The sequence below is a fragment of the Nicotiana tabacum genome, chromosome 12, assembly GCF_000715075.1.
Source record: "Nicotiana tabacum cultivar K326 chromosome 12, ASM71507v2, whole genome shotgun sequence".
Taxonomy (NCBI): Eukaryota; Viridiplantae; Streptophyta; class Magnoliopsida; order Solanales; family Solanaceae; genus Nicotiana; species Nicotiana tabacum.
Window position 1 is genome coordinate 19,577,319 of NC_134091.1, and position 25,891 is coordinate 19,603,209.

The 25,891-nt window shown below is 38.3% G+C and overlaps 1 protein-coding gene across 1 annotated transcript; it reads right to left on the bottom strand.

Annotated features, from left to right (window-relative positions):
* Positions 1 to 13,919: 13,919 nt before the first annotated feature.
* LOC107824388 (THO complex subunit 5B) lies at positions 13,920 to 20,576 on the bottom strand. Its single transcript, XM_016651131.2, has 8 exons — positions 20,226 to 20,576; positions 19,849 to 20,139; positions 18,706 to 19,042; positions 16,511 to 16,836; positions 16,156 to 16,412; positions 15,194 to 15,788; positions 14,967 to 15,101; positions 13,920 to 14,614 (listed from the first exon to the last, which is right to left on the bottom strand). The coding sequence occupies exons 1-8, from the start codon at positions 20,427 to 20,429 to the stop codon at positions 14,348 to 14,350; spliced, it is 2,412 nt and encodes an 803-aa protein (XP_016506617.1). The 5' UTR covers positions 20,430 to 20,576; the 3' UTR covers positions 13,920 to 14,347.
* Between the last annotated feature and the right edge of the window lie 5,315 nt (positions 20,577 to 25,891).

Here is a 25,891-nt window from a genome sequence, read left to right on the forward strand (position 1 = left end):
AGTTCTAGACATCAAATGCAATACACATAATACAACAAACCTCACGCACACATGGCACATGACTCACTCCAGATTGGATCATCAAAACACTCTAGTCAAAGCACTTAATCCAAGTTAAGAACATACAATTTAAGGCACATGTACAAGAGTCAACAACTGAGCCTAAGCGTCACACTACCACATTCGCTATTCTCAAGGCATAGCGAAGTTGAGAAACCCTTTTTTCATTTTAGCCCATAGCCCATGGGTTCCTACTTCTAAAAAAAATAAAACTAACTACACCCGGTTCAAACGAAACCCTTGGAAAAGAACCGCGGCCCAAAGAAAAACCAAGGGGGAATTGATACACTACCAACAAAAGAAAACCTTTTTATCTTTTTTTTTCCTAGACTTTAATCCCTCAAGAAACCCGTCGAATGATATCCATCGTCGAGAAAAGTCGAAACTTTTGAAATTTTTACTCTTTTTTTTTAAATTTAACTAACTAAAGAAACTAACACTAATCTATATTACTATATATATACAATATAAATACAAGATATCCCCCCACCCCCACACTTTAAATGGCAGCATGTCCACATGTCACACAAAGAAAAAATGCAAGGTAAAGGACTTCGTTGAAAGAGTCGGTCCTGGTCGGAGACAGTGCCGGGGTCGAGATGGCCAGCCCTGCCAAGTGCACGTAGCCATGCCATGACCCTCCTCTCAGATTTTTTATTTTGGGTAGCAAGGGCATCCACTCTAGCTCCCACCTCCGTGACAGATGTACGCAACCCTGCCATTTCCTGCTCTAAGGCCATCATTCTCGTGTCCCATCTAACAACCGATGTTCCCTCAGCAACCTGCTCGTGCGGGGGCGAAGCAGCCATAGCCTCATCTTGCCCTTCATTACCCTCATTTGGAGCATCAGACTCATCGTTATTTGCCTCAATGGGTGCAGCAGGGTCCTTCCTAATTACCACTTTATCAGCCCGGAACTTCTGTTCTTTTTTTACTTTCCAATCCAAGTTCTTGTTTTCTGGTACACGTGTCGCACGGCATAATCTAGTGATTAAGGAAGGAAAGAAGAACTCATACCTCTGCACTGGACAACGAATGAATATTTCATCATGAATAACCTTAGCCACATCAAAATCGTGGCCATTGATAAAGCACCATATCAGTGCAACCCGGGGACCATTCACTTGAGTGGTGTTAGAAGAAGGCAGCAGGCGGCTATTGATGATATAGAGCCAACACTTCCCTTCAAAGGTGAGTGATGCCGAATGAAACTTTCGCCCCTGCTTAATCCACACTACATCCTTGTTGGGCACACATATTATTCTAAAGAACAAATTCCACGAGGTTGGTTCTCTGCTATAGGTGTCATAATAGTCCTCTTCTTCAAGATTTATCCCAAACACTGGCAACTGGTAAACCCTCCCAATGGCCTCGATGGATGCATCCATACTCTTCTATCGTACCGTGCAGACATGGTTCACATGTTCCGGACAATTTGGGTAAAACTCTCGCACAATCATTAAATTAGCTTCATCAGGTTCTTCAAAGAATATACCAGCCCGCGCCGAACCAATTCACGATACATATTGGGACAGTCATTTTGGAGGGACCCCATATCAATTCCCCTCTCCAGTATGGGTTTCTTGGGAGCCTTATGACCAAAACGTTCCTGGGTCGCGCTTGATACGAACTTGGTACTATCATACTGGGCCGCATTGGTCGAGGCCCGTGACTGGGATGAGCCTGCGTGACCATTAGAAGAGGCACATATGGTTCTTCGTTTCTTAGAGGGAATCAGACTACCTGAAACAAATACCACTATCAGTAAAAGGCACGATGTGTGAACCAAGAGCGGTTACTCAGACTTCATCAGCACACATGGTCACAAAATTACATTCTCGAACTCACTGTGGCATTTATATAAACACTTGATGCGCATGTTCACCCAAACTCCCCAAACACTCAATTATAACCCCAATTCAACCACAAATATACCAAAGTTTAATCCAACCCAACAAGGTGAAATTCAACTATCACCTCACATACAAACAAGTATACTAGCAATACAAAGAAAAGAAAAGAATAACAATGAATTCTACTACAATACAAAGAAAAGAAAAGAAAAGTAAAAAAACGAACTAAATTAAGAGGGAAACAGAAACATGACACTTACCTCAGAGAACTTGTGAGGATTTGGGTTGGGAAGAGATGGAATAGGAGAGATGAGGGGAAGGGTGTAGGGTTGGGCGTTTTGTTTCTTGTGTTTAGAGAGGGAGGGTTCAGATTTAGAGGGGGGTCGTGTATATTAAAAGAAAAATAAATAAAGAAGAAAGAAAAGAAAAAAAAATATAAAATTAAATTAAATTAACTAATTAAATACCCTACAACATGGCGCCCAGTGCGCGGCCGCGCACGTGTGGCAGTTAACGTCCAAATATGCGCGTCTATATGTGCGGTCAGTGCGCGGCCGCGCACGTTTGAAGTATCAACTTCTCGACTTATGCCACTTTTAGCCCCTCTTCAAATTTATTTCTTCACCCGAATCATTCCAGCCCGCCCACATTCATTCTTGCACATTGATAAACCTGTCAATACTTCCACAATTCAAAATCAAACACAAAAATTAACGAAAACCCAAAAAAAAATATTGGGTTGCCTCCCCAGTAGCACTTGATTTAACGTCGTGGCACGACGAATTACAACAAACCCATGGGTTGCATCCCAAGAAGCGCCTGATTTAACGTCGCGGCATGACTCGGGTTATCCCTTATCAAGGATCTTTCAAGTACACGGTCGAGATCATTTTGTCTTCCTCAACCATGCCCTGGTAATGTTTTAGCCTTTGTCCATTAACTTTGAACTTGCGGGAGCCATCTTTCGATGTAATCTCGACGGCTCCAGTTGGATGCGTCTCTACCTCACGAAATGGTCCCGACCATCTTGACTTCAACTTGCCTGGAAACAACCTCAATCTTGAATTGTACAGCAATACCATATCTCCAGATTTAAAGTTTCGCTCAATAATATTTTTGTCGTGCATCATCTTCATTCTCTCCTTATATAGTCTTGCGCTCTCAAAAGCCTGGTAGCGAAACTCATCAAGCTCGTGCAACTCAGTGACTCTACTTGTACTCGCCTCTTCTATGTCGAGATTCAACTGCCTCAATGCCCACAAGGCTCTATGCTCCAACTCCACTGGTAAGTGACACGCTTTCCCAAATACTAATTTGTACTGTGACATACCAATTAGAGTTTTGAAAGCGGTACGATATGCCCAGAGTGCATCATCTAACTTTCTCTCCCAATCTGTTCGTGTAGCATTCACAATCTTTGTCAAAACGCTCTTTATCTCTTTATTCAAAACATCCACCTGCCCACTCGTTTGTGGATGATATGGGGTGGCAACCTTGTGGCATACATCATACTTTTCTAACAACTTGGCGAAGGCGCGATTACAGAAGTGAGTGCCTCTGTCACTAATTATTGCCCTTGGGGTGCCAAATCGAGTGAATATATTCTTTATCAAAAATTCAATTACCCCTTTTGCATCATTTGTAGGGAGCGTTGCAGCCTCCACCCATTTTGACACGTAGTCCACCGCTACGAGTATGTACATGTTACCATATGAGCTGACGAAAGGCCCCATGAAATCGATTCCCCAAACGTCAAACACTTCTACTTCCTGAATTGGGTTCATAGGCATCTCATGTCGGTGGGAAATATTCCCGGTTCGTTGGCATTCATCACAAAACTTCACCCATAAGTGTGCATCTTTGAACAATGTTGGCAGCAGAAGCCAGACTCCAGCACTTTCGCAGCTGTCCTTACTCCCCCCGAAATGGCCACCATATGGTGACGCGTGGCAAGCCTGCAAAATAGAAGATTGGTCTATCTCGGGGCTACATCTCCGGATCATGTTATCAATACAAATCCTGAACAGATAAGGCTCATCCCAATAATACATGCGACAATCACGAAAAGAACTTTTTCTTTTTGATAGAGGAAAGGTTATAGGGGACAATACCGCTTGCCAGATAGTTTGCAATGTCTGCATACCATGGCGCCTCCTCCATTGCCACTGCTAGTAATTGTTCATCCGGGAATGTCTCAGATATATCTTCTACCTCTACTTTCTTTTCAGCTCCCTCCAACCTTGAAAGGTGGTCTGCCACTTGGTTCTCTGCCCCTTTCCTATCGCGGATCTCCAAATCGAATTCTTGTAACAAAAGAACCCAACGGATTAAACGTGGCTTTGACTCCTTCTTTTCTATCAGGTACCTAAGTATTGTATGGTCAGTATAAACAATCACTTTTGAACCAATCAAATAAGACCTGAATTTGTCGAATGCAAACACCACAGCCAACATCTATTTCTCAGTCACGGTATAATTGAGTTGTGCACCGCTTAGCATTTTGCTTGCATAGTAAATTGGGTGCACCAGTTTGTCCTTTTGCTGCCCCAGAACTGCTCCTATAGCATAGTCACTCGCATCACACATGAGCTCAAACGGTTGCTCCCAGTTGGGTGCAACGATGATTGGTGCAGTCACCAGTCACTTCTTCAGTTCCTCAAATGCTAACATGCAGTCATCAGAAAACACAAATGAGTGATCCTTTTCAAGGAGTTTACATAATGGGTTAGCAATTTTAGAGAAATCCTTTATAAATCGTCTGTAGAAACCGGCATCCCCAAGAAAAATTCTTACTGCCTTGACCGAAGTGGGTGATGGCAACTTCTCAATCACGTCAACCTTAGAATGGTCGACCTCAATACCCTTACTTGACACTCGATGTCCCAACATTATACCTTCTTGTACCATAAAATGGCACTTCTCCCAGTTCAATACTAAATTTGTCTCCACACACCTTTTCAACACTCTTCTTAAATTGTGAAAACAATCTTTGAATGAATCTCCCACCACTGAGAAATCATCCATAATATCTTCAACCATATCAGTGAAAATGGCAAACATACATCTATGAAAGGTGGTCGGTGCATTGCATAGGCCAAACGGCATCCTCCGAAAGGCAAAGATGCCATACGGACAAGTAAATGATGTTTTGTCTCTAACCTCAGGGGCTATTGAAATCTGATTGTACCCCGAATATCCATCCAAAAAGCAGAAGTGAGACCTCCATACCAATCTATCCAACATTTGGTCAATGAATGGTAGGGGAAAATGGTCTTTCCGGGTGGCCGTGTTCAGTTTTCTGTAATCCATGAAAATTCGCCAACCCGTGACTGTACGAGTTGAGATCAACTAATTATTCACATTTTGCACTATATCTATTCCACCCTTCTTTGGCACACACTGAACTGGGCTGACCCGGTTACTATCAGAGATGGGGAAGATGATTCCCGCATCTAACCACTTGATCACTTCTTTCTTCACCACTTCTTTCATGTTAGGGTTCAGCCTTCTTTGATGTTCTCTGGAAGGTTTGTGCCCATCTTCCAGTAGAATCTTATGCATACAAAATGCCGGGCTGATCCCCTTAATATCTGTAATGGTCTAGCCAATTGCAGTCTTGCATTCCATTAACACCTGCAAAAGTTGTTCTGCCTCCACATTTAACAAACTGGATGAGATAATAACAGGTAAAGTGGATTTAGGTCCCAAGAAGGCATACCTGAGGTGAGACGGTAATGGTTTTAGCTCCAACTGTGGTAGCTCCTCAATTGATGGCTTAGCTGGAGGTGTTTTTCTTTCTTCTAAGTGTAAGGGCTCAAATTCGAGCTCTCTTTTCCAGTACCCTCGCTCTTCAAGGGACAAAACCCACTCTGCCAAGTCCCCACCATCCATTTCTTCTAAGTTTATGAGGCAGGCTGCTAGAGGGTCTTTTGCGTTCAGAGTCTCATCTTCCTCCTCCAAAATCACATCCACAACCTCTATCAGAGAGCAGTTAGCAAACTCACTGGGTCGCCTCATAGATTTCTGTACATTGAACGTTATCTCTTCATCGTTCAGTCTCATCTTTAGCTCCCTAGTTTCACAATCAATCAGAGCTCTCCCAGTGGCCAAGAATGGCCTTCCCAAAATTATGGGAATTTCCTCGTCAACCCAGCAGTCCAGAATGACAAAATCTGCCGGAAACACGAACTTTCCAACCTGCACCAGCACATCATCAAGTATACCTGAGGGCCTCTTCACCTTTCGGTCGGCTAGCTATAGTAACATGGATGTGGGTCTTGCTCTTCCAATGCCTAACCTTTTATAAATAGCCAAGGGCATCAGGTTTATGCTCGCCCCCAAATCACAAAGTGCCTTAGCAAAAGCATAGTTACCTATTGTGCATGGGATTGTGAAACTCCCTGGGTCAGACAGTTTCTCAGCTATGAGTCTCGTCACAACCGCGCTACATGTCTGAGTCAGTGTAACTGTGGCCAGGTCTTGAAAGTCGAACTTACGAGACATCAAGTCCTTCATCATTTTAGCATAACCAGGCATTTCCTTCAAAGCGTCAATCAATGGAATGTTCACCTAGATTTGCTTCAACATCTCCATGAATTTCTTATACTGCTCATCTTTCTGATATTTGGCCAATCTCTGGGGGAATGGTGCTAGAGGCCGCTTCTTTCCTGTGATTTGAGTTTGAACCTGTTCGGGCATTATTTCTACTGTCTTCACTTGCACTAACTCAATTTCTTTCCCATCCTCTTTTTCTTTGCTTGATTCAGCTGGTGCATGTTGTACCGTCACCTCTGTCAACCCTGTTGAATCATCTACATCGATTGGTATTGGCACAAGTGTTTCAGTTGTTTGGCTTTTGCGAGCAATTTCTTGCTCTAGATCAAGATCTCTACCATTTCTTAGACTCACCGCCATAAGCTGCTTCGGGCCCTGCTCTTTTGGATTGACATGCGTGTCTGCGGGCAACGTCCCTTGAGGGCGATTATTCAGAGCCATGGACAACTGCCCTAATTGAATCTCAATGTCTTTTATCGCTGTGTCATGTGCTTCGACCTTCTCTTGCATTTTTTCCATTTGACCCAATCAGTTGTTGCAGCATTCCTTAAATTTTGGACAACCCATCATCTTGTCTCACTATCTGTTGTTGTTGAGGCTATTGATAAGCTAGCTGCTGATTTTGCTGATTGTAGCCATGTTTCCTTTGGTAAGGCACAACTTGACCTTGTGGTCTCATAGCTCCAGGATTGTTACCATTATTATACTGTTGTTGTGCTGGTCTATACTGCTGATTCTGCTGCCCCCAATTCTGACCACCTTGTCGTTGTCCTCCATAGTTGGCCACATGGTTCATATTCTCCCGATAGTTCTGGTTGTCACCTTCCGCACTCCACGAGCATACATATGGTTGGTTGATGCATGGTGTACATAAACCCCCATTAGTCATGTCAATTATGTGTACCTGCTGCTTCTGGCCTAATTTATCAATCTTTTTGGTGAGGATACTCATTTGCGTCATCAGAGTGGCCATATTTTCAGCTATGGAGTTGTTTGGATCCAAAGCCACTGAGTGAACAACAGAAGTGATCGTAAAGTCTCTTGTCATCCATCCTGAGTTTTGAGCCATTTTATCTAGTAAAATCTTGCATTCTCTGAATGATTTGCTCAAAAATGCTCCTCCTGCTGAAGCATCAACATTGGCCTTCAAGCTGTCTGCCAATCCCATATAGAACCTTTTCCCCAACATCTGATCTGGAATGCCATGATGAGGACACTTAACTAGCATACCTTTGAACCTTTCCCACGTTTCTTGTAGTGTCTCTGTTGGTCTCTGCCTGAAGCTCAATATCTCGTCAACTTGTTTGGCAGTCTTATTAGGTGGGTAGAACTTGTTCAAAAATTACTTGACTAATTCCTTCCAAGTAGTGATGGATTTAACGGGGAGTGAATTGAGCCAAGCCTGAGCATCTCCCGTCACCGATAATGGAAACAACAACAGCCTTATTATTTCTGGTGTCACATTTGGTTGCCTTTGTGTGACACATATCGAGAGAAAAATTTTCAGATGCTGCTAAGGATCTTCAATGTAAGACCCTGAGAACAGTCCCTTGTTCTGCAACAAATATAGCATGTTGTTCGTGATTTGGAATGACTCCGCTTATATCTAAGGGACTGCAATTGCGGTTGCCAGATTTTCGGCGGTAGGTTGTGCCCAATCATATAGGGCTGCTTCTAGTACAAGAGGCACCACACCCTGATTGTTTGGTTCATTCGCATTGTTTCTGTTGTTGTTTGGATTTTCTATTCCGTCATCCATTTCTGATTCGATTTATTCTGTTGAATTCTATTGTTGTTTGTCTTTCTTGTTCGCATGATTCAATGCCTTGAAAGCTTTCTCAAGATCTCATAATACGTAAAACAATTCACCAATTCTTGAGGAGTTTCTAGGCATGCACCAGTAACACCCAAGACTACAAACGTTAGAAATTCAATGTATTTAGTTTAAGATGAAGAAAATTGACTACACTACAAATTCTAGCACTTTTTTTGCTGTAATTAATAACACCGTTAAATCCCCGGCAACAACATCAAAATTTGATCACGCTCAACTATGCCTTATAAAAAGGACTAAGCGGTCGTTGCAAATATAATCCGGTTTACAAGTCCGGAGTCGAATCCCACAGGGAATTAACGTATTAATCACAACTTTTAGTTCAGCAAGAATCCAAATAATCAACTTCCAACAAGATTGAATAATGACTTGAGTGTTTACTAACAATTAACAAGGTAATTAAAAACTATAATTTTATTACTAGCAAAGCAACTGTTGTAGACAAGATTAGGAAGATCTAAAGTTACGATTTCCCCTCTTATCGGAATCCTCCCTGCTACGTCTGCTACAAATTCACCTAGATACTCGCTATCGATCGTGAGTATTTTAGGTGTCGTAATTCTCTTCCGAGAAAATACAACAATTTACTAAACGTATTCTTCCGAACTACGCTAGCTAGCACTAGTTGACCGCTCACTAAGATCGCACCAATATTTCGTTATTCCCTAAACCCACCTTTAAACCCTCCGTATTGATCCCTCATATACGTTAGGAGTGATGTTATTCAACAACTACCTAAATATGTACCCTTTTTCCAAGTAATACACACTAAATAGGTATAGCCGATTGAGGGCCCTTCAATCAACCACAATAATCACGTAGTTGAACACGTAGGGAAAATTCAATGGCAAATTTATATTAAACGCAACAAAGATTCATCCTCCAAGAGGTTTCATCAAACCCTAGAATAAAGAGTTTAGCTACTCATAATTGTTTTAACAATCACAACATAAGAATTCATCATCAATGATAAAAAAAAAGGGAGAAAGAAAGATAAAAACTCATTTTCGAATCTTCCGTCTTGCTCCTTGCCTGTTCTTGCCTTCCAAAATCTCCTAAAAACCAAGATACCCTCTTTTTGGGCGAGTTGGGCTTCATATAGGTCAAGGACAGTCGCCTCTAAAATTATAATTTTAGCCCTGGACTAATTTTTCTCGGAAGGACGTGCGCGGCCGCACACCGGGGCAGGTGACAGCGCATCTGGCCGCGCACTTTGGCCAGTTTCAGCCCGATTTGCGCGGTCAGTGCGTGGCCGCGCACCTGGGCGATTTTTTGCACTCTTCTTTGTTCTTCTTTTTAAATGCGCTGACCTCCTTCGATCCCCGAACTAACTCCCAATTTACTCCATAAGCCTTTACTTGGCCTTCAACGCTCCATATTATCTCAAAACACTCATTAATCTCATTGTAGCCCGAAATTGCTCCTGCAAAGCATAAAAATACTCAATCAGAGCAATTTACTATCATTCATCGCTCAAACATTAGTGAAGTGCAGCCAATTTAGAGTGCAAATAGGCCAAACTACATAGTTATAGCCTACTATCAAAGGTTAAAGCCATATCGATGCTTGCCCTGTATTTCTCCAGCATAAGAAGTTTTATTCTCAGAAAGGCGTGAGTGGTAATAATAACTAATACATCCCTTCCTAAACCTTTAAAAATTGAATAAGGATCTAGAAAATAAAAAATAACTAACTCACGGACATTAAATTTATGCAGAAATTTTGGACTGTGTAATAATTTGAGTGATAAATTTTTATTCCTCCCTTAATTTGTATTACTTTCAAACTGAACGTTTTCTTTCTTGTCAAAACTTTCACAGCCTAAAAACTTTGAAAGCACTAAAAAAAAGAGTTTGGAATTTTATCATATCAAAAGCGTGTTTATTTCTCAAATATATTGTTGTCCAAAAGGGTCTTCCCATTCTTAATTTCAATTATCATCTTTGTTAGAAATTCAAGGGCTTGAAATAGTTTGACACAGGAGTATCAATAAATATTATGTCATTTAGGTTTAGAGAGATATTTTGAAAATTGAGAGATTCAGATATCAATTTAGTAAAATATTATTATGGTGCTTTTCTTCTTCCCCCCCCCCCCCCCCCTCCCCTCCCAAATTAATTGAGAGGGAGATTTTTACTTATCCGTCGGCACAAACTATCAATACTAACGTTTGTAAAATCAGTCAGTTATCCAAACTAAACCAAAACAATTTGAAGTAAAATTTTCTGATTTCATTAGTATTTTAAATATAATGCTAAGAACTCTAACTTTTATTAAATCTACACATGCAAAAATAAAACAGAAATATTTGTAGGAAGAAATAATAGAAGAAGAAATTAGAAAAGAGGCAGTAGGAGTAGAAAGAAATACTAATGATAAAAAAAAATTAACTCGTTCTTCTTGGATTTGCTATTTTGTTATCTCTCCTTTTCTTTTTTCCTTCTTTTCATTTTATCTCCTTTTTCCATTCCACTCTTTCCATATATTTCTTCAGTTTTTCATTCCAGGAAAAAAGCAGACAAAGTTGTGGAGATAGCCCCTTGTTGTTGGTCAGAAGAAATTCCAACCTTTGTTGGAGTATTGCTGTAAGAATTGGTATATCCTAAAATATTACTACAGTCACGTAGATAGAAGAAAACAAAAGAAGCAATAAAGATAATAAAAATACAAAAATTTATTGACTGCTCTAACTCGAAGAAAGTTGGCACTTAAAATTCATCCCTTCCTGCATTACATATTGCTAGTATTCTCAGCATAGCATGCACGACTTTAAATAGGGAAAGCAAGATCATATACTGTTTAAATAATACATTAATATCACATTCATTACACATTGAATTGAAAAAAAAAATTAAGGGAGAAAGAAGAAGAAGACATGGCGAGGGAGAAACTACTGTAATAGACTTATTGAAAAATAGGAAGAGAGCCATGGAGAAAGTAACGTGCAACAGCCAATAAGGGTGATCTTTGATATTGTTTCTTTTGGGTTGGGTCAAAAAGTAGGAAGATAGAGCGAGGGAGAAAGTAACATATAATAACGTTAATTTTAACATTGTGCCCAGAGGCGAATCCAGAATTTTGGTAGGACGGGTGCACTATTAAGAAGAGAAGGATCCAGAATATATACGGGTTCAACCTTTAGTTCTTACGATTGCGTACCCATTGCACTTTTGGAATTATAAGTTCAAAATTATAATTTTTTAAAAATAGTAATTTTCTTACATCTATATCTATTTTTCATGTTGAAAATATTGAGATCAGTTGAACCCGTTGACTATATGTTACATCATACACTGCTACTAGTTTTAAGATACACATTTTGTTTAATCATTTAAGATTTTACAGCGACAAAAGAAGAATAGGAATTTCAATGTGTGAAAATTTTGAAAGAATAAACCAAATAAAAAAAGAAATAAAAAGAAAAAGTACTTAATTAATATTGATTGACATAAGATTTGAACTCACAACCTCACCTAGAGAGGTACACTCAGTAATCATCACATCATATAATACATTGAGCATGGGTGCACACACATATTTAAATATTTTTGAAAAAAATATAACATTACTATACATGATTTAGGGCGGGAAGCATGGGTTCACGTGCGCCATAAAACCCCCTAGATACGCCCTTGAGTGTGCCTTTTGGGTTGTGACTAATCGTAATAACCTTCTTAGATTTAACGTCGTGTCTTTTGGGTTCCGACTAAACGGTTCGATAGAAGATAATAGAAAGGAGAAAGAGGCAAAGTGATAGAAAATGATTAAAAATTGAGGAAAAAGATAATTAGAAATCTCACCTTAGGAGAGTGCCACATCACTTGTTCTATGTCCCTCAATTATATATATATAGATAGATATAGATATGAAAATTGTGAATAACCCAAATAACGAACTATATTATTGTATATTTACTAATTGAGAACATCATGAGTGTAAATATCATTTGAATATTTTTTCTAAAAATAGATAGCCTAAATTTATATCTTTACCTGATAGATCTTCATGTCTTAGTTCTATGACTTTCGAAATTATCATACATTTTTATTTTAATATTTAAAAATATTTTTACATTTACTCATGAAGGAGTAATATTTTAAATTACAGTATGGATAAAATTTATTGTGCATTTACTTTTAAAGAGGTAAAATATGTAGTTTGATAATATTTTTTAACTGTTTGAAAGTTAAGAGGTTGGAGTTAATTTATATTTCATAGTAACTTTAACAGTATTGTATTATTTATACTTGTATAACATGCTAAATATCTTATTTTTTATGAGTTTATTTAATTCTTTTTAGTTTTCTTGAACTTTTAATATATCTTTTATATTTTTATGGAAAAAGGCCTAAATATGCCATTGTACTTAACGAAATGGCTTATTCATGCCACTCGTTAAGAGTTGGGCCTATTAGTGCCATTGTCGTTACACCACTGGCATATTTATGCCACTATTCATTAACACACAACTCATCCCATATTAAAAAATAAAAAAAATACTAAATTTGATTTTTTAACACCAAGTTTGACACGTGTCAGCTACCCAAATCACAACATAACTCTACCCCACTTCCCACTCTAACCCCAGTTACCCCAACTAACCCAACCCCATTTATTTTCTTACCACATTTATTCCCCCAAAATCCCAAACCCCACTTCATATCATTGACAAAATGCTTTCCACCAATTTCAATTATATTTTTATGGTAGATGCGGGTTCAATTGAACCCATAATTTTTTATGCGGAGTAGAAACTTATGTGTAAAAATTTATTAAAATTGTAAAAATAATGGATATGAACCCATAACTTTAAAAATATAATGGGTTAATATTACAAATCTTAAAAGTTGAACCTATAGAGTTTAAATTCTGAATTTGCCGCTGTTTATGTAGTAGTTTAGTTATGTTCTAAGGGATGGTTGTGTTTTAAGTATGTTCTGAACAAGACAATATGGAAAAAAAGTTATTTGGACAGCTTATTGTTTCACTTGTATCTAGAGTATTTTTATCCACCGTTGCAATGGGATTTTGGGAGAATAAACATCTGGTAAGAAAATAAATAGGGTTGGGTTAGTTGGGGTAACCGGGGTTAGAGTGGGAAGTGGGGTAGAGTTATGTAGTGGTTTGGGTAACTGACACATGTCAAACTAGTGGTTTTTTATTTTTTAGTATGGGATGAGTTGTCTGTTAATGAATAGTGGCATAGATAGGCCAGTGGTGTAACAGCAAAGGCACTAATAGGCCCAACTATTAACGAGTGACATGGATGAGCCATTTCGTTAAGTACAATGGCATATTTAATGTATCTTTTATATTTTATTGTGTTATAATGCTATATTATTAATTCATAAATTTAAAAAATTAAAGATCCGTGGGGCTTACGCCCCATGTCTCGAGGCTTTCGTCTTGCTTCGTATTATGTAAAGCGCTCCGCCTCACGTATATTATTAATTCATAAATTTAAAAAATTAAAGATCCGTGGGGCTTACGCCCCATGTCTCGAGACTTTCATCTTGCTCCGTATTATGTAAAGCGCTCCGACTCACGCTCTCGCCTTTTAAAACACTAGTCCGCACAAGTATAAAAATATAGTTGAAAAAGCGCTTTACACGATGCAGTAGTATAAAAAGATGCCGTCCAAACGGATACGCTATATCTATAACTTAATGGTTTTACAATTCCATAATTTGATTTGGAGAATATCTTAAACAATGTCACAACTTGAAACGTGCCAACAATACCATTTCAAATATCTCCCTCAACTGGCAATGCAGAACGCCACCATGTTCTTTGACCAAATAAACAATCAGCCATTGTCAAACCAATTCTGGAGCTAGAGGAAGTGGCTATCATCATGCCCATCATTTTGAAAAGATGGGCAACAAATAGCATCCTAATGTCTTAAGAGTCATAACATTTTGACTAGGTATGTTGCAACATGAATCTCATTAGTACATGTTATAGCACGAAAGACAAATCACATGGATTTAAACAACCCAGCATTTGAGAAATAATAATACAAAATGTAACAACATTGGGATATTACCTAGTACGGATAGCCAGGGGTGCAAGAGCTGTCTTTCCATGAGATCATCTTCCTATGATCTCGACCTCTAAATGATCGAGCGACAAGCTGACCAGTCATAGGCTTGCACAAACCAACATCAATCACAGAAGTGCTCTTTCTCTTCTCAGAAGATGACTCCCCATCTTCAGCATAAAAGTCAAACAGCAAGGCAAGACAACGAACCTGATGAGCCAAGACCAAGTTTTCTTCATCTGCAGGTATAGTGTTTATTATGTGAGCATTGACCTGCAACAGATTAAATAGCTACTTCAGTTTAGGATTGACCAATAAAATTGTCGCAAACTGACATCACCCAATCTCAATTAGTGAACAAGTTCAGCTATTGTCTGAGGAATCCTCAAAATTACGGTGGGTTAATTAAGGAATAAACCTAGAGTCTCCTTTTCGTCAAACATTAGCCACAAAGCTTCGTGGTTGAATTGCATTGCACTGCAGGCCTACCTTACATGGATTAAGAACACTCAACTTTTAGATATATGTAAAACACATACCCACTTGACACGGTCCAGGCAAATAAAGAGTCCATGTAACATAGCCACATGCAGCAAAACCAACCATTAAGTTTGTTACTGCTTACCTCTGCTTCCATGCTGCGAAGTTCATTGTACCACACAGAGCTATCCACCTTGGAATAGTTCTCCGACTGTATTGCCTCATAAAGGCTCAATGTGAAAAGAGGAGGCCTAAGTGGATACTCCTTGCTGATTTTGATCTGCCATAAGAATTACCCAAATGTTGACCACTCATGAAGAGGAAATTTAAATTGAATTTGATATAGAAAATGAAAAGGGTAAGATGTTAGACCTTGGATTCCAATTTCATTTTTCTTTCCTCGTTATCCATCTTTCTTGTCAGAACGAGACAATATTCCTGAACCTTGCAGTCCACCCATGACTTGTCACTGAACCCGGCAAGCCCAGGTGTATTATTACTATCCTGCTCAACCTGCACAGTGTCATCCACTTCACTATCTGATTCCAGAATAAGATCTGCATCATCTCCATATTTCTTAAAACTCGGTGACTTCCCCTTTATAATTGGAGAGCTGGCACTCTTTGAAATGAAAGACAGCTTTATGGAATGATCAAAATTGGTTCTTTTATTTGGAGTGGCATTAGTATCATTTATAGAAGTGACAGGAACTAAAGATGGAAGCTCCCCATCCTCCCTCGTGCTTTCTACCTCTTCTTTTGAAGAGGCAGATTTCCCATCCACCACAACTTCTGTAGGAAGCTGAACTTGTTCTGTTTCTGCGACAGCCAGTGTCGAAACCTGACTAGGAGATGGGCAAAGAGGGACCCATGCATGCAAACTACAGCGAGGATCGTGTGAGGCCCAAGGAACACTTCTACCGGCTAGAACTGGCCAGTTTAGGTTCATTAGAGAGTCAAACTGCTCCCTGTAACTCAGCCAAAAAAAGTTCAAATTTCCAACATGAGTTACGCCTTGCTTTTTAACCTTAAGGGCAAACAATAAAAGAGGAATAGGAGAAAAAGACAAGTCCAGAGATGGAATTTCAGTACTGAAAGAACAAGGAATACAAGACATCACATCATTCTCCGTGAACAAGAGGACACAGTAGAAAATAGAAAGAAGGCCAAGAATGAACTTGCAGAGCAAGGGAAACATTAACTATCTTTAATAAATTCAAACATCTTCAGCAAAACAAAACTGCACATAAGATCATCTCTGCCACAAGTCAGTCTCATCTATGATATTTGTCCCTATGGATCCATGATGCTAAACATACAGTTACAGTGACTCACGCTAGAGCCAGCTGAGCCTTTTTCCGAGCACGAATTCGTTGCACAACCGTTTGCACCCGATTTTGCTGCCGATACAGCGATAGACCAGAGATAACAGCAGCGTGTTTTGCTGTTTCATCATTTGACGTCCCAAAACCCCTAAGTGATGGTGACACCTCAGGTAAAAAGTCGATGCCTGCCAGATGCTGGACCCACTTGTATGGTCGTGAGGTTCTCCTTTCATCGAACACAATAGAATGATCAATTAGCTTAGCTGACTGCAGAACACACACGAAGTTGAATCAATCAGAAAGGCTGAAACAAACAGTTGAAAGTAAAAGGAATAATTAATACACCAATATCTCAAGCTGAAAACCTGGCGCGGAAGCTCAAGGCCTGTGTCATCCGGAAATAAATTGCATAAGATGTCATTATCAGGATTCTCTTGAGAGCCTTCAACTCCAACACACACAATATTCAACTTAATTAAGTACTCAAACTTCAAAGTGACAAGTTTTGTAGATTGTATCTCATCATCGTCTATATGAAGTGTCACTTTAAGTGGGTGAGTTTGATAAATTCCAGCCTGCTCCAGACTTTCCTTGCTGGGTATCTTTTTGGGACGCTTTCTTCTCCGTTGTCCATCATCTTCCTCTTCTATATCATCATCAACTTTAGAGCTCTCTAAGCTTGCAGACACACCTTCACATGAACGATTTATCATTCAGATAACAACATTTAGAAGGGCAAAGGAAGTAAAGAAGAAAGTGTTCAACCAGAAAGGAACTGAAAATAAATACATTCAAAGCTCAAGTAAACTAAAGGAGATATAATCAGTGAAATTGAGTATAAACAGCACAACCACTATAGTGCAACCAAAAACCAGAGCATAAATGAACAGGCATGAAGAATAAAATAAGCTGAACAAAGTAAAGTTGAAGTTCATGGTTTCCCATGAGTAGAATCTATTTGGTAATACTCAGAATAGAAATGGTCATTAAAATGATTAAGGTAGAGACTTAGACTTCTCCTTCTAGAAATCTTCATGATACCTTCAAGGTCGATTCCCACTACCAAAATGATTCACTACTTTGACTTAAACTTCAATCAATCTTCTACACTTAGACTTAGACTTTTCCTTTTTGAACTCTTTCAAGAGACCTCCAAAGTCAAAAACTAGCATAATGATTTCATTTTTTTTTTACCTTGAACTTCAATCCCGCCATTATTCCAATAATGATTAAGCTCTATCCTGAAAAACCAATATTTTTCCCCTCAAAAACATACTTTCCTCCTCCAACTCAAGAAATCATAAACTAATGCTATCTTAAATGGTTCATTTAAAGTAATTTCCTTTCAACTTCTCCATGTTTAACATTTCAAACTTATCATTTTAAATCCTTATTGACCAAACTCTGTATAACAATACTTTCAAACATTTTACTCTTAGTCTCCATAAAAGTCAATCAAAGCCAATGAAGATGGCCCAGAAGGAGTACTATGCAAGGATGGATCATTTTTTTTTATCTCTCTTGCCTTAAAAGCACTGTTTGCCTGTAAATTTGCATTACTATGTACAGTTACTACCTTCAAGCTGAATGCACAAGGTGACAACAAACTTAATAAATAGAACAGTTTCTCTATGAACTTATCACTTCCTACAATTAGAATGTCCCAAGTGAGGTGCCAACTGAATGTATCAAGTGGAACATATGCCACAACCCCTAGTTTCAACCACGTGTATCCAATCTGATAATATGTAACTTTGATTATAAGAAACGATGGAAAGAAACATATTGATGAGTAGTCAAAGAAACCAATATGTTCTCTTGATTATGTCACATTTTAAGGATTTGTTTAACCACTATATAACTAGCATTAAGCGTAGTTATCCTCAAACGTAACCGAGAAATCTCCTAGAATTACTAAGATTCAACTAACACCCCGATCACTAGGAAAGTTTTAAAAACTGCAGTCTACACAGGATTTATTTTCTCAACTTGAAATAATATATTCTCAAAAATTAATATAGACACTAAAGATGAAAATCGCCCAACTAAACCTTAGTTTTAATTTTTGATGAAGACTAAACCTTAGTCTTAATTGAACAAACATTATTTGAAGGAAAATTTATACTGAAGTATAACAAACCTTTCTTCTCCCTGCCTATGATAATATTTACAAACACCCATCACAGAGCCCCTTGTTAAAGAAATAGACAGAAAAAGGATTTTCAGAGTTCAACATTGAGAAATAGTTTAGATCAAGTTTGTAAATATTTAATTACCGTTAAAATAGTATAAAGTCTTGGCTTTAGTTTGTGATCATACAGTTTACCTAAAAGAAAATTTTTCTAGCAAAGAAATGCATCAACAACCTTGAATCTGGCGGAGAAAATAAACATTATGGCGGACTTTAATTTTGAAATAGGTGCCATTATAGCAGACTAGAGCAGAGCACATGAAGAAGGCATAATATGATAAAATGATATTAGTGTTTACACAGCAGTTTCAGGAAAGAGAAAAAAACACATGATGAGCCCAAATAAGAAATCTATAGACTGGGACCAACCAGTGTCTTTATTTGCTTGCTGGCGGGCAACAGCTTGAGCGTCCTTCACACTACCAACAATCTCCAGCTCCACATTTTCTCCAAAGGCTTCTTTTTGGGCCATTAGCTGTGAATAAATAACATAGAGAGGCGGAGGAAGCAACTCTGCATATTGCAACTGCTTCAACTTTTTTGTGTGCAGAACTCCAAGTTGGTGCTGCACCGGCAAGGATGCTTTCTTGAGTGATTTTAGGTGTGACGGGAGACTTGACAAGAACTTCTTTCTGTTTGCAATGGTCTCCTGTAGAGCCTTTTTTTTCTGTTCCAGTTTCTCACGAAGCTTGCATAATTCTTTGCGCTGACACAGCAAATATGTAAACTCAAAACAAAGCTCCAGCCAGACTTATCACACATGCGCGTGCGCACACATGCCACTCCTCCGATGATCATATAACTTATAAGAGATGGGAGTATTCTACAAACATACACAGCTGATACCAGTGGCGGAGCCAGAATTTTGGTTAAGGGGTGTCAAAATATATAAAATTAAACATACCAGGAAATTAAGGGGAGTCAATACATAGTATATATACATATAATTTATTTTTTTACCTACCTACACAGTGTATTTTTTTCGCGAAGGGGTGTCATTTGACACCCCTTCCTATAAGGTGGCTCCGCCACTGGCTGATACATATGATCTAATACAAATTCCAAATAAAGGAGAAGCATAGAATTTGACCTCAACATTAGCAAATACTAAATAACCCCAAGAACTTTTTTCAGCTCATGAAATAACATGTTACAACATCTACAAATAAGTGCAATGTGCAGAATCTATGGTTGAAAGCACCACTAAAGGGAAGCCAAGCTGGGTATAGTTTCAGTCTTTCAGGGTCTATCGTTATTGATTGTAACAACCTTCATATGATCCCTTCTCCACTAAACCACTTCTGAAACCACTTTAGTAATTTTAATAAAGATGATAGTCCATGAAGACAAGAGTTTTAGAAGCAAGATAACAACTTTAATTCACCAAGCAACATGAAACACCAAGCCTAATAACTACCTTTAGCACAAGATACTGAGAAATTAACGCTAATAAAACAGATTACTAATTTGGAAATAGAAAGGAGTTCTTGCCAATTGAATTAAGCTAGTTACCTGGAATAGCTCAAAATTGAGCCGCTTTAGCATCAAATTGTGTGAGCTGTCCTTTGACATAACAGAGCTTTTTATCTCCTCAGGTGCATCTCTAAAGAATTCTTCCTCAGGAACAAGTTCAATATCAGGATATTTTGACCTGAAATCTTTGCAAGCCTTTATAGCTTTCAAGTAATGACTTTTTTCATACATCAAGTTATGGAGCTGCAGCGTGGTGAAGTCCACCGGAGCTTTTGCACGTTCTGTTTCCCCTTTCACACGATCCTCATCGAGCAAGATTGATCTATTTGCCTAGCGGAGGATGTTTAAGGTAGTTAATACACAAGCATTAGGGAAAAACAAAAGAACAAGTGGAGATAGAATGAAAAGAAATTAACCTGGCGGAGAGAGACGAAGTTGATTAAAATCTGAGTGACGAGTTCGCGAAGTTCAGATTTCGGCGTGCTTTCTTTTTTGATGGACAGCATTTTTGTAACGATTTCCTCAACTGAAGCTTTGCTTTGCTGCAGAACTTCGTAGGGAGACTTTTCCGGCTTGTGCTCCGGTAGTATCTCGCCGGGTTCCCCCATGGTTATCTCCATTTTCACCCCTGCTCAGTCGCTGCCTCTCTGCAGATTAAGTCATACGCTATGCTTCTGGATGTGTACGCTACTAGGGTTTGTTTGTTCCGTCTGCTCGACACTTGAGTGCCAGTCTTTCGGGTTCAGCACTCTTCTATTTTTGCTTTATTTTTTATCCTTTTCTTTTAAGCATTTATTTCCAGAATTTAAAAAGAAAAAGACCTTCCGGAAAAAAGATAGAAATGTTATAAAATAAAAACTGTAAAGTAAAGACAAGTATAGAGAGAAACTGATATATTATTCAAACTTCAAACTTATGTACATAATGAACTGAAAACTACTCTATTTATAGAAGATAGGAAACAGCTACGAGGCTTTTCAGGAAGCAGTTGCAAGGCTTTTCTTTAGCTGCTTGTAAGCTGTCTGCATGAGCTGCTTGCAACCTGCCTGTTTAATAAGAAGTTACTGCAAATTATTTCATTGAGCTGCTTGCAACCTGCTTGCATATAAATTTCAACAAAGTACTAAATGGATAATCTTCTTCAGGAAGATTATCTATAGCGGAGTAATAAATGAACATCCACAATATAATTATTTTCATAACACTCCCCCTTGAATGTTCATTAAAAGGTATTGTGCCTCGTTAAAACTTTACTAGGAAAAATTCAGTGGGAAAAATTCTAGTGAAGGAAAAAGAGTACACATATTTAGTAATACGCATTTCTAGCTGCCTCATTAAAAACCTTATAAGGAAAACCATGTGGGAAAAAATCTTAGTAAGAAAAAAAGAGTACATCGCGTATTTTACTCCTCCTGATGAAAACCTTGTTTCAAATATTTAAGTCTCTGCATTCCAATCTTGCATACCATCTTCTCAAAAGTTGAAGTTGGCAAAGATTTAGTGAATAAATCTGCCAGATTGTCACTTGAACGGATTTGCTGCACATCAATGTCATCATTTTTCTGAAGATCGTGTGTGTAGAATAATTTTGGTGAAATGTGCTTCGTTCTATCTCCTTATAAATCCTCCCTTCAATTGGGCTATGCATGCAGCATTGTCTTCGTATAAAATTGTGAATTTTTTATCACACTCAAAACCACATTTTTCTTGAATAAAATGAATCACTGATCTCAACCATACGCATTCCCTACTTGCTTCATGAATAGCTATTATCTCAGCATGATTTGAAGAAGTAGCAACAATTGACTGTTTTGTGGAGCGCCATGATATGACAGTACCTCCACATGTAAACACGTACCCGGTTTGAGATCGAGCTTTATGAGGATCAGATAAATAACCTATATCTGCATAACCAACAAGATCTGCACTACCTTTGTTAGAATAAAACAAACCCATATCAAGAGTTCCCTTTAAATATCGCAAAATATGCTTAATCTCATTCCAATGTCTCCGAGTAGGAGAAGAGCTATATCTTGCTAGTAAATTAACAGGAAATGCTATGTCAGGCCTTGTAGCATTAGCAAGATACATAAGTGCACCAATTGCACTGAGATAAGGTGTTTCAGGACCAAGGAGTTCCTCATCCTCTTCTGGAGGTCGGAACGGGTCCTTATTCACTTCAAGTGATCGAACAATCATTGGTGTACTCAATGGGTGCGCTTTGTCCATGTAAAAGCGTTTTAAGACCCTTTCTGTATAGGCAGATTGATGGATAAAAATCCTGTCTGCTAAATGTTCAATTTGCAGACCAAGACAAAGTTTTGTCTTTCCAAGATCTTTCATCTCAAATTCTTTCTTAAGATATTCAATTGCCTTTTGGAGCTCTTCTGGAGTTCCAACAAGATTTATGTCATCAACATAAATAGCAAGTATAACAAATTCTGAAGCCATTTTCTTTATAAAAATGCATGGACAAATAACATCATTTATGTAACCCTCTTTTAGCAAATATTTACTGAGACGATTATACCACATGCGCCTAGATTGCTTTAAACCGTACAAAGATCTTTGTAATCTGATTGAGTACATTTCCCGAGATTTTGAATATGCTTCAGGCATTTTAAATCCTTCAGGGATTTTCATGTAAAGTTCATTATCAAGTGACCCGTACAGATAAGTTATAACCACATCCATTAGATGTATTTCAAGCCTTTCACGTAAGGCTAAACTGATGAGATATCGAAATGTTATGGCATCCATAACTGGTGAATATGTTTCTTCATAATCGACTCCAGGTCGTTGTGAGAATCCTTGTGCAACAAGGCGGGCCTTGTATCTTTCAACTTCATTTTTATCATTCCTTTTTCGCACAAAAATCCATTTATGACCAACTGGCTTTATACCAGCAGGTGTTTGGACTACTGGTCCAAAGACCTCTCTTTTAGCAAGTGCGTTCAATTCTGATTGAATTGCCCCTTGCCATTTTGGCCAATCAAATCTTTGTTGACATTCTTCGACAGATCGGGGTTCAAAATCATCACTATCTTACATAATGTTAAGTGCAACATTATATGCAAAAATATTATCCACCACTATTTCATATCGATTTAAATTAATCTCATCACCAGTAGAACTTATTAAAAGTTCCTCGCTCACTTGAGTCTCGGGTTTATTGATTTCTTCAGGAATCTCATAACTAATTAGATCTTGGGTCTCTTCAGGAGATCCCTTCATAATATCATTTTGATCTTTTGTCAATTTTTTTTTTCTATGATTTCGATCCTTAGAACCCAAAGGTCTACCACGCTTCAGGCGTGCTTTAAGTTCACTAGCTCTCATGCTAGTAGATGGTCCTGCTGGGACATCAATTCAGATAGGTACATTCTCTGCAGGGATATGTGACTTAGTTATCCTTTTCAAATCAGTAAATGCGTCTGGCATTTGCTTTGCTATATTCTGTAAATGGATGATCTTCTGGACCTCCTGATTACATATAGGGGTACGTGGATCAAAGTGAGATAATGATGAAACTTTTCACACAATTTCTCTTTTGATTTTCTTTTTCTCTCCCCCTAATTATGGAAAATTTGTTTCATCAAATTGACAATCTGCAAATCGAGCAGTAAATAAATCTTCCGTCAATGGTTCAAGATAGCGAATAATAGAGGGTGATTCAAACCCAATATATATTTCTAACCTTCTTTGGGGGCCCATCTTACTGTGATGTGGTGGTGCTACTGGCACATATACAGCACATCCAAAAATTCGTAGATGGGCAATATTTGATTCATGACCAAAAATCAATTGTGACGGAGAATATTTATTATAATGTGTCGGTATGAGACGGATAAGTGATGTTGCGTGCAAGATAGCATGGCCCCAAACAGTAGTGGGCAATTTGGTTTGCATAAGTAGTGGTCTTGCTATTAATTGCAGCTGTTTAATAAATGACTCTGCAAGGCCATTTTGAGTATGAACATAAGCTACAAGATGTTCAACTTTTATTCCAACTGATAGATAGTAATTATCAAAAGCTTGAGATGAGAATTCTCCAGCATTATCAAGGCGAATAGCCTTTATAGGATAATCTGAGAATTATTCCTTTAATCGAATTATTTGGGCTAATAACTTTGCAAATGCCAGGTTGCGAGATGATAGTAGGCAAACATGAGACCATCTTGAAGATGCATCTATTAGGACCATAAAATATCTAAACAACCCACTTGGTAGGTGAATAGGTCCACATATATCCCCATGTATACGTTCTAAAAAGGTAGGGGACTCAATGCAAACCTTCATTGGTGATGGTCTAGTGATCATTTTGCCTTGATAACAAGAATCACACGAAAATTTATCATTTGTAAGAATCTTCAGGTTCTGTAATGGATGCTCACTCGAATTTTCAGTAATTTGTCTCATCATTATTGATCCAGGATGGCCCAAACGGCCATGCCAAAGCACAAAAGTATTTGAATCAGTAAACTTCTGGTTTACGATAGAGTGTGCTTCAACTGTACTAATCTTTGAATAGTATAAGCCAGAAGATAAAGTTGGTAACTTTTCTACAATGCATTTCTGGCCAGAAATATTCTTTGTAATATAAAGATATTCCACGTTCATTTCATCTATTGTCTCAACATGATACCCATTTCGGCAGATATCTATAAAACTCAACAAGTTTCTTCGGGACTTGGAGGAGAATAATGCATTGTCTATAATAAGTTTTGTTCCCTTAGACAGAAATACAATAGCTCTTCCGGAGCCTTCAATCAAACTTATATTACCTGAAATTGTAGAAACATTTACTTTTTCCTTATGCAAATAAGAAAAGTATTTCTGATCTTTGAATATGGCATGTGTTGTTCCACTATCAATTACACAAATATCTTCATGATTGGTCTTTGATCCAAACATAATTTGAGGATTATCCATATTCTTCAAAATGACATAAACAAAATAAATATGATAGTAAACATTATTATCAAAGCATAACTTTTATTTATGTACAACAATTACATAACCATACTATCTACTATAAATAATAAAAATTAAAATATTTACATCTCTACAGATTCACTACCGATCACATGACTTGTTTCTCCTTCTGAGAGTGCAAAGTAATCAGCTACATCCAAATGCATGAAGTCTAAATTATCTTCAGAAATAAAATTTGCTTCAACATTTTTCTCTGTCTTCTTCAGGGAGGCTTGATATAGCTCAACCAGGTGCTTTGGCGTACGACATGTACGGGACCAATGCCCTTTTTCCCCACATCTATAGCATGCATTTTCTGGCTTTGATGCTTGCACCGCTTCATGCTTTTGCTCCTTCCTTTTCCACTGCTGGTGGTGAGGAGGGTTCTTTGGTGCATTATTATTACCACGATTAGAATTTCCTCCCCGACCACGGCCATGACCACGACTGGGGCCACGTCCTCTTCCACGTTTAGCTTGGTGGAAGTTCGTATCATTCACTTCAGGGAATGGACAAGAACCAGTAGGTCGGCTTTCATGGTTTTTCATTAATAGCCCATTATGTTGCTCGGCTACAAGAAGATGTGAGATAAGTTCAGAATACTTTTTGAATCCCATCTCTCGATATTGCTGCTGCAGGAGCATATTCGAGGCATGAAAAGTGGTGAAAGTTTTCTCCAACATATCATGATCAGTAATATTATCACCACATAGTTTCAATTGGGAAATAATTCTGAACATAGCAGAATTATACTCACTGATAGATTTAAAATCTTGTAGCCTTAGATGAGTCCAATCATAACGTGCCTGTGGAAGAACGACCATCTTCAGGTGGTCATATCTATCTTTCAAATTATTCCACAGTATGACTGGATCTTTAACAATAAGATATTCCATTTTCAGGCCCTCATCAAGGTGATGGCGTAGGAATATCATTGCTTTGGCACAGTCTTCGTTTGATGCCTGATTTTTATCTTTGATGGTGTCTGCCAGACCCATCGCATCAAGATGAACTTCGGCATCAAGCACCCAAGACATGTAGCTTTTGTCCGATATATCCAGGGCTACAAACTCAAGTTTAGAAAGATTTGACATTATTTAGAGAAAGA

Coding starts and splice junctions, on each gene's coding strand:
- LOC107824388 (XM_016651131.2), bottom strand. CDS start 20,429: ATGGAGATAACCATGGGGGAACCCGGCGAGATACTACCGGAGCACAAG. Junction 20,140..20,225: donor ACTTCGTCTCTCTCCGCCAG/GTTAATTTCTTT, acceptor ATCCTCCGCTAG/GCAAATAGATCAATCTTGCT. Junction 16,837..18,705: donor GCAAGCAAATAAAGACACTG/GTTGGTCCCAGT, acceptor GTTCATGTGAAG/GTGTGTCTGCAAGCTTAGAG.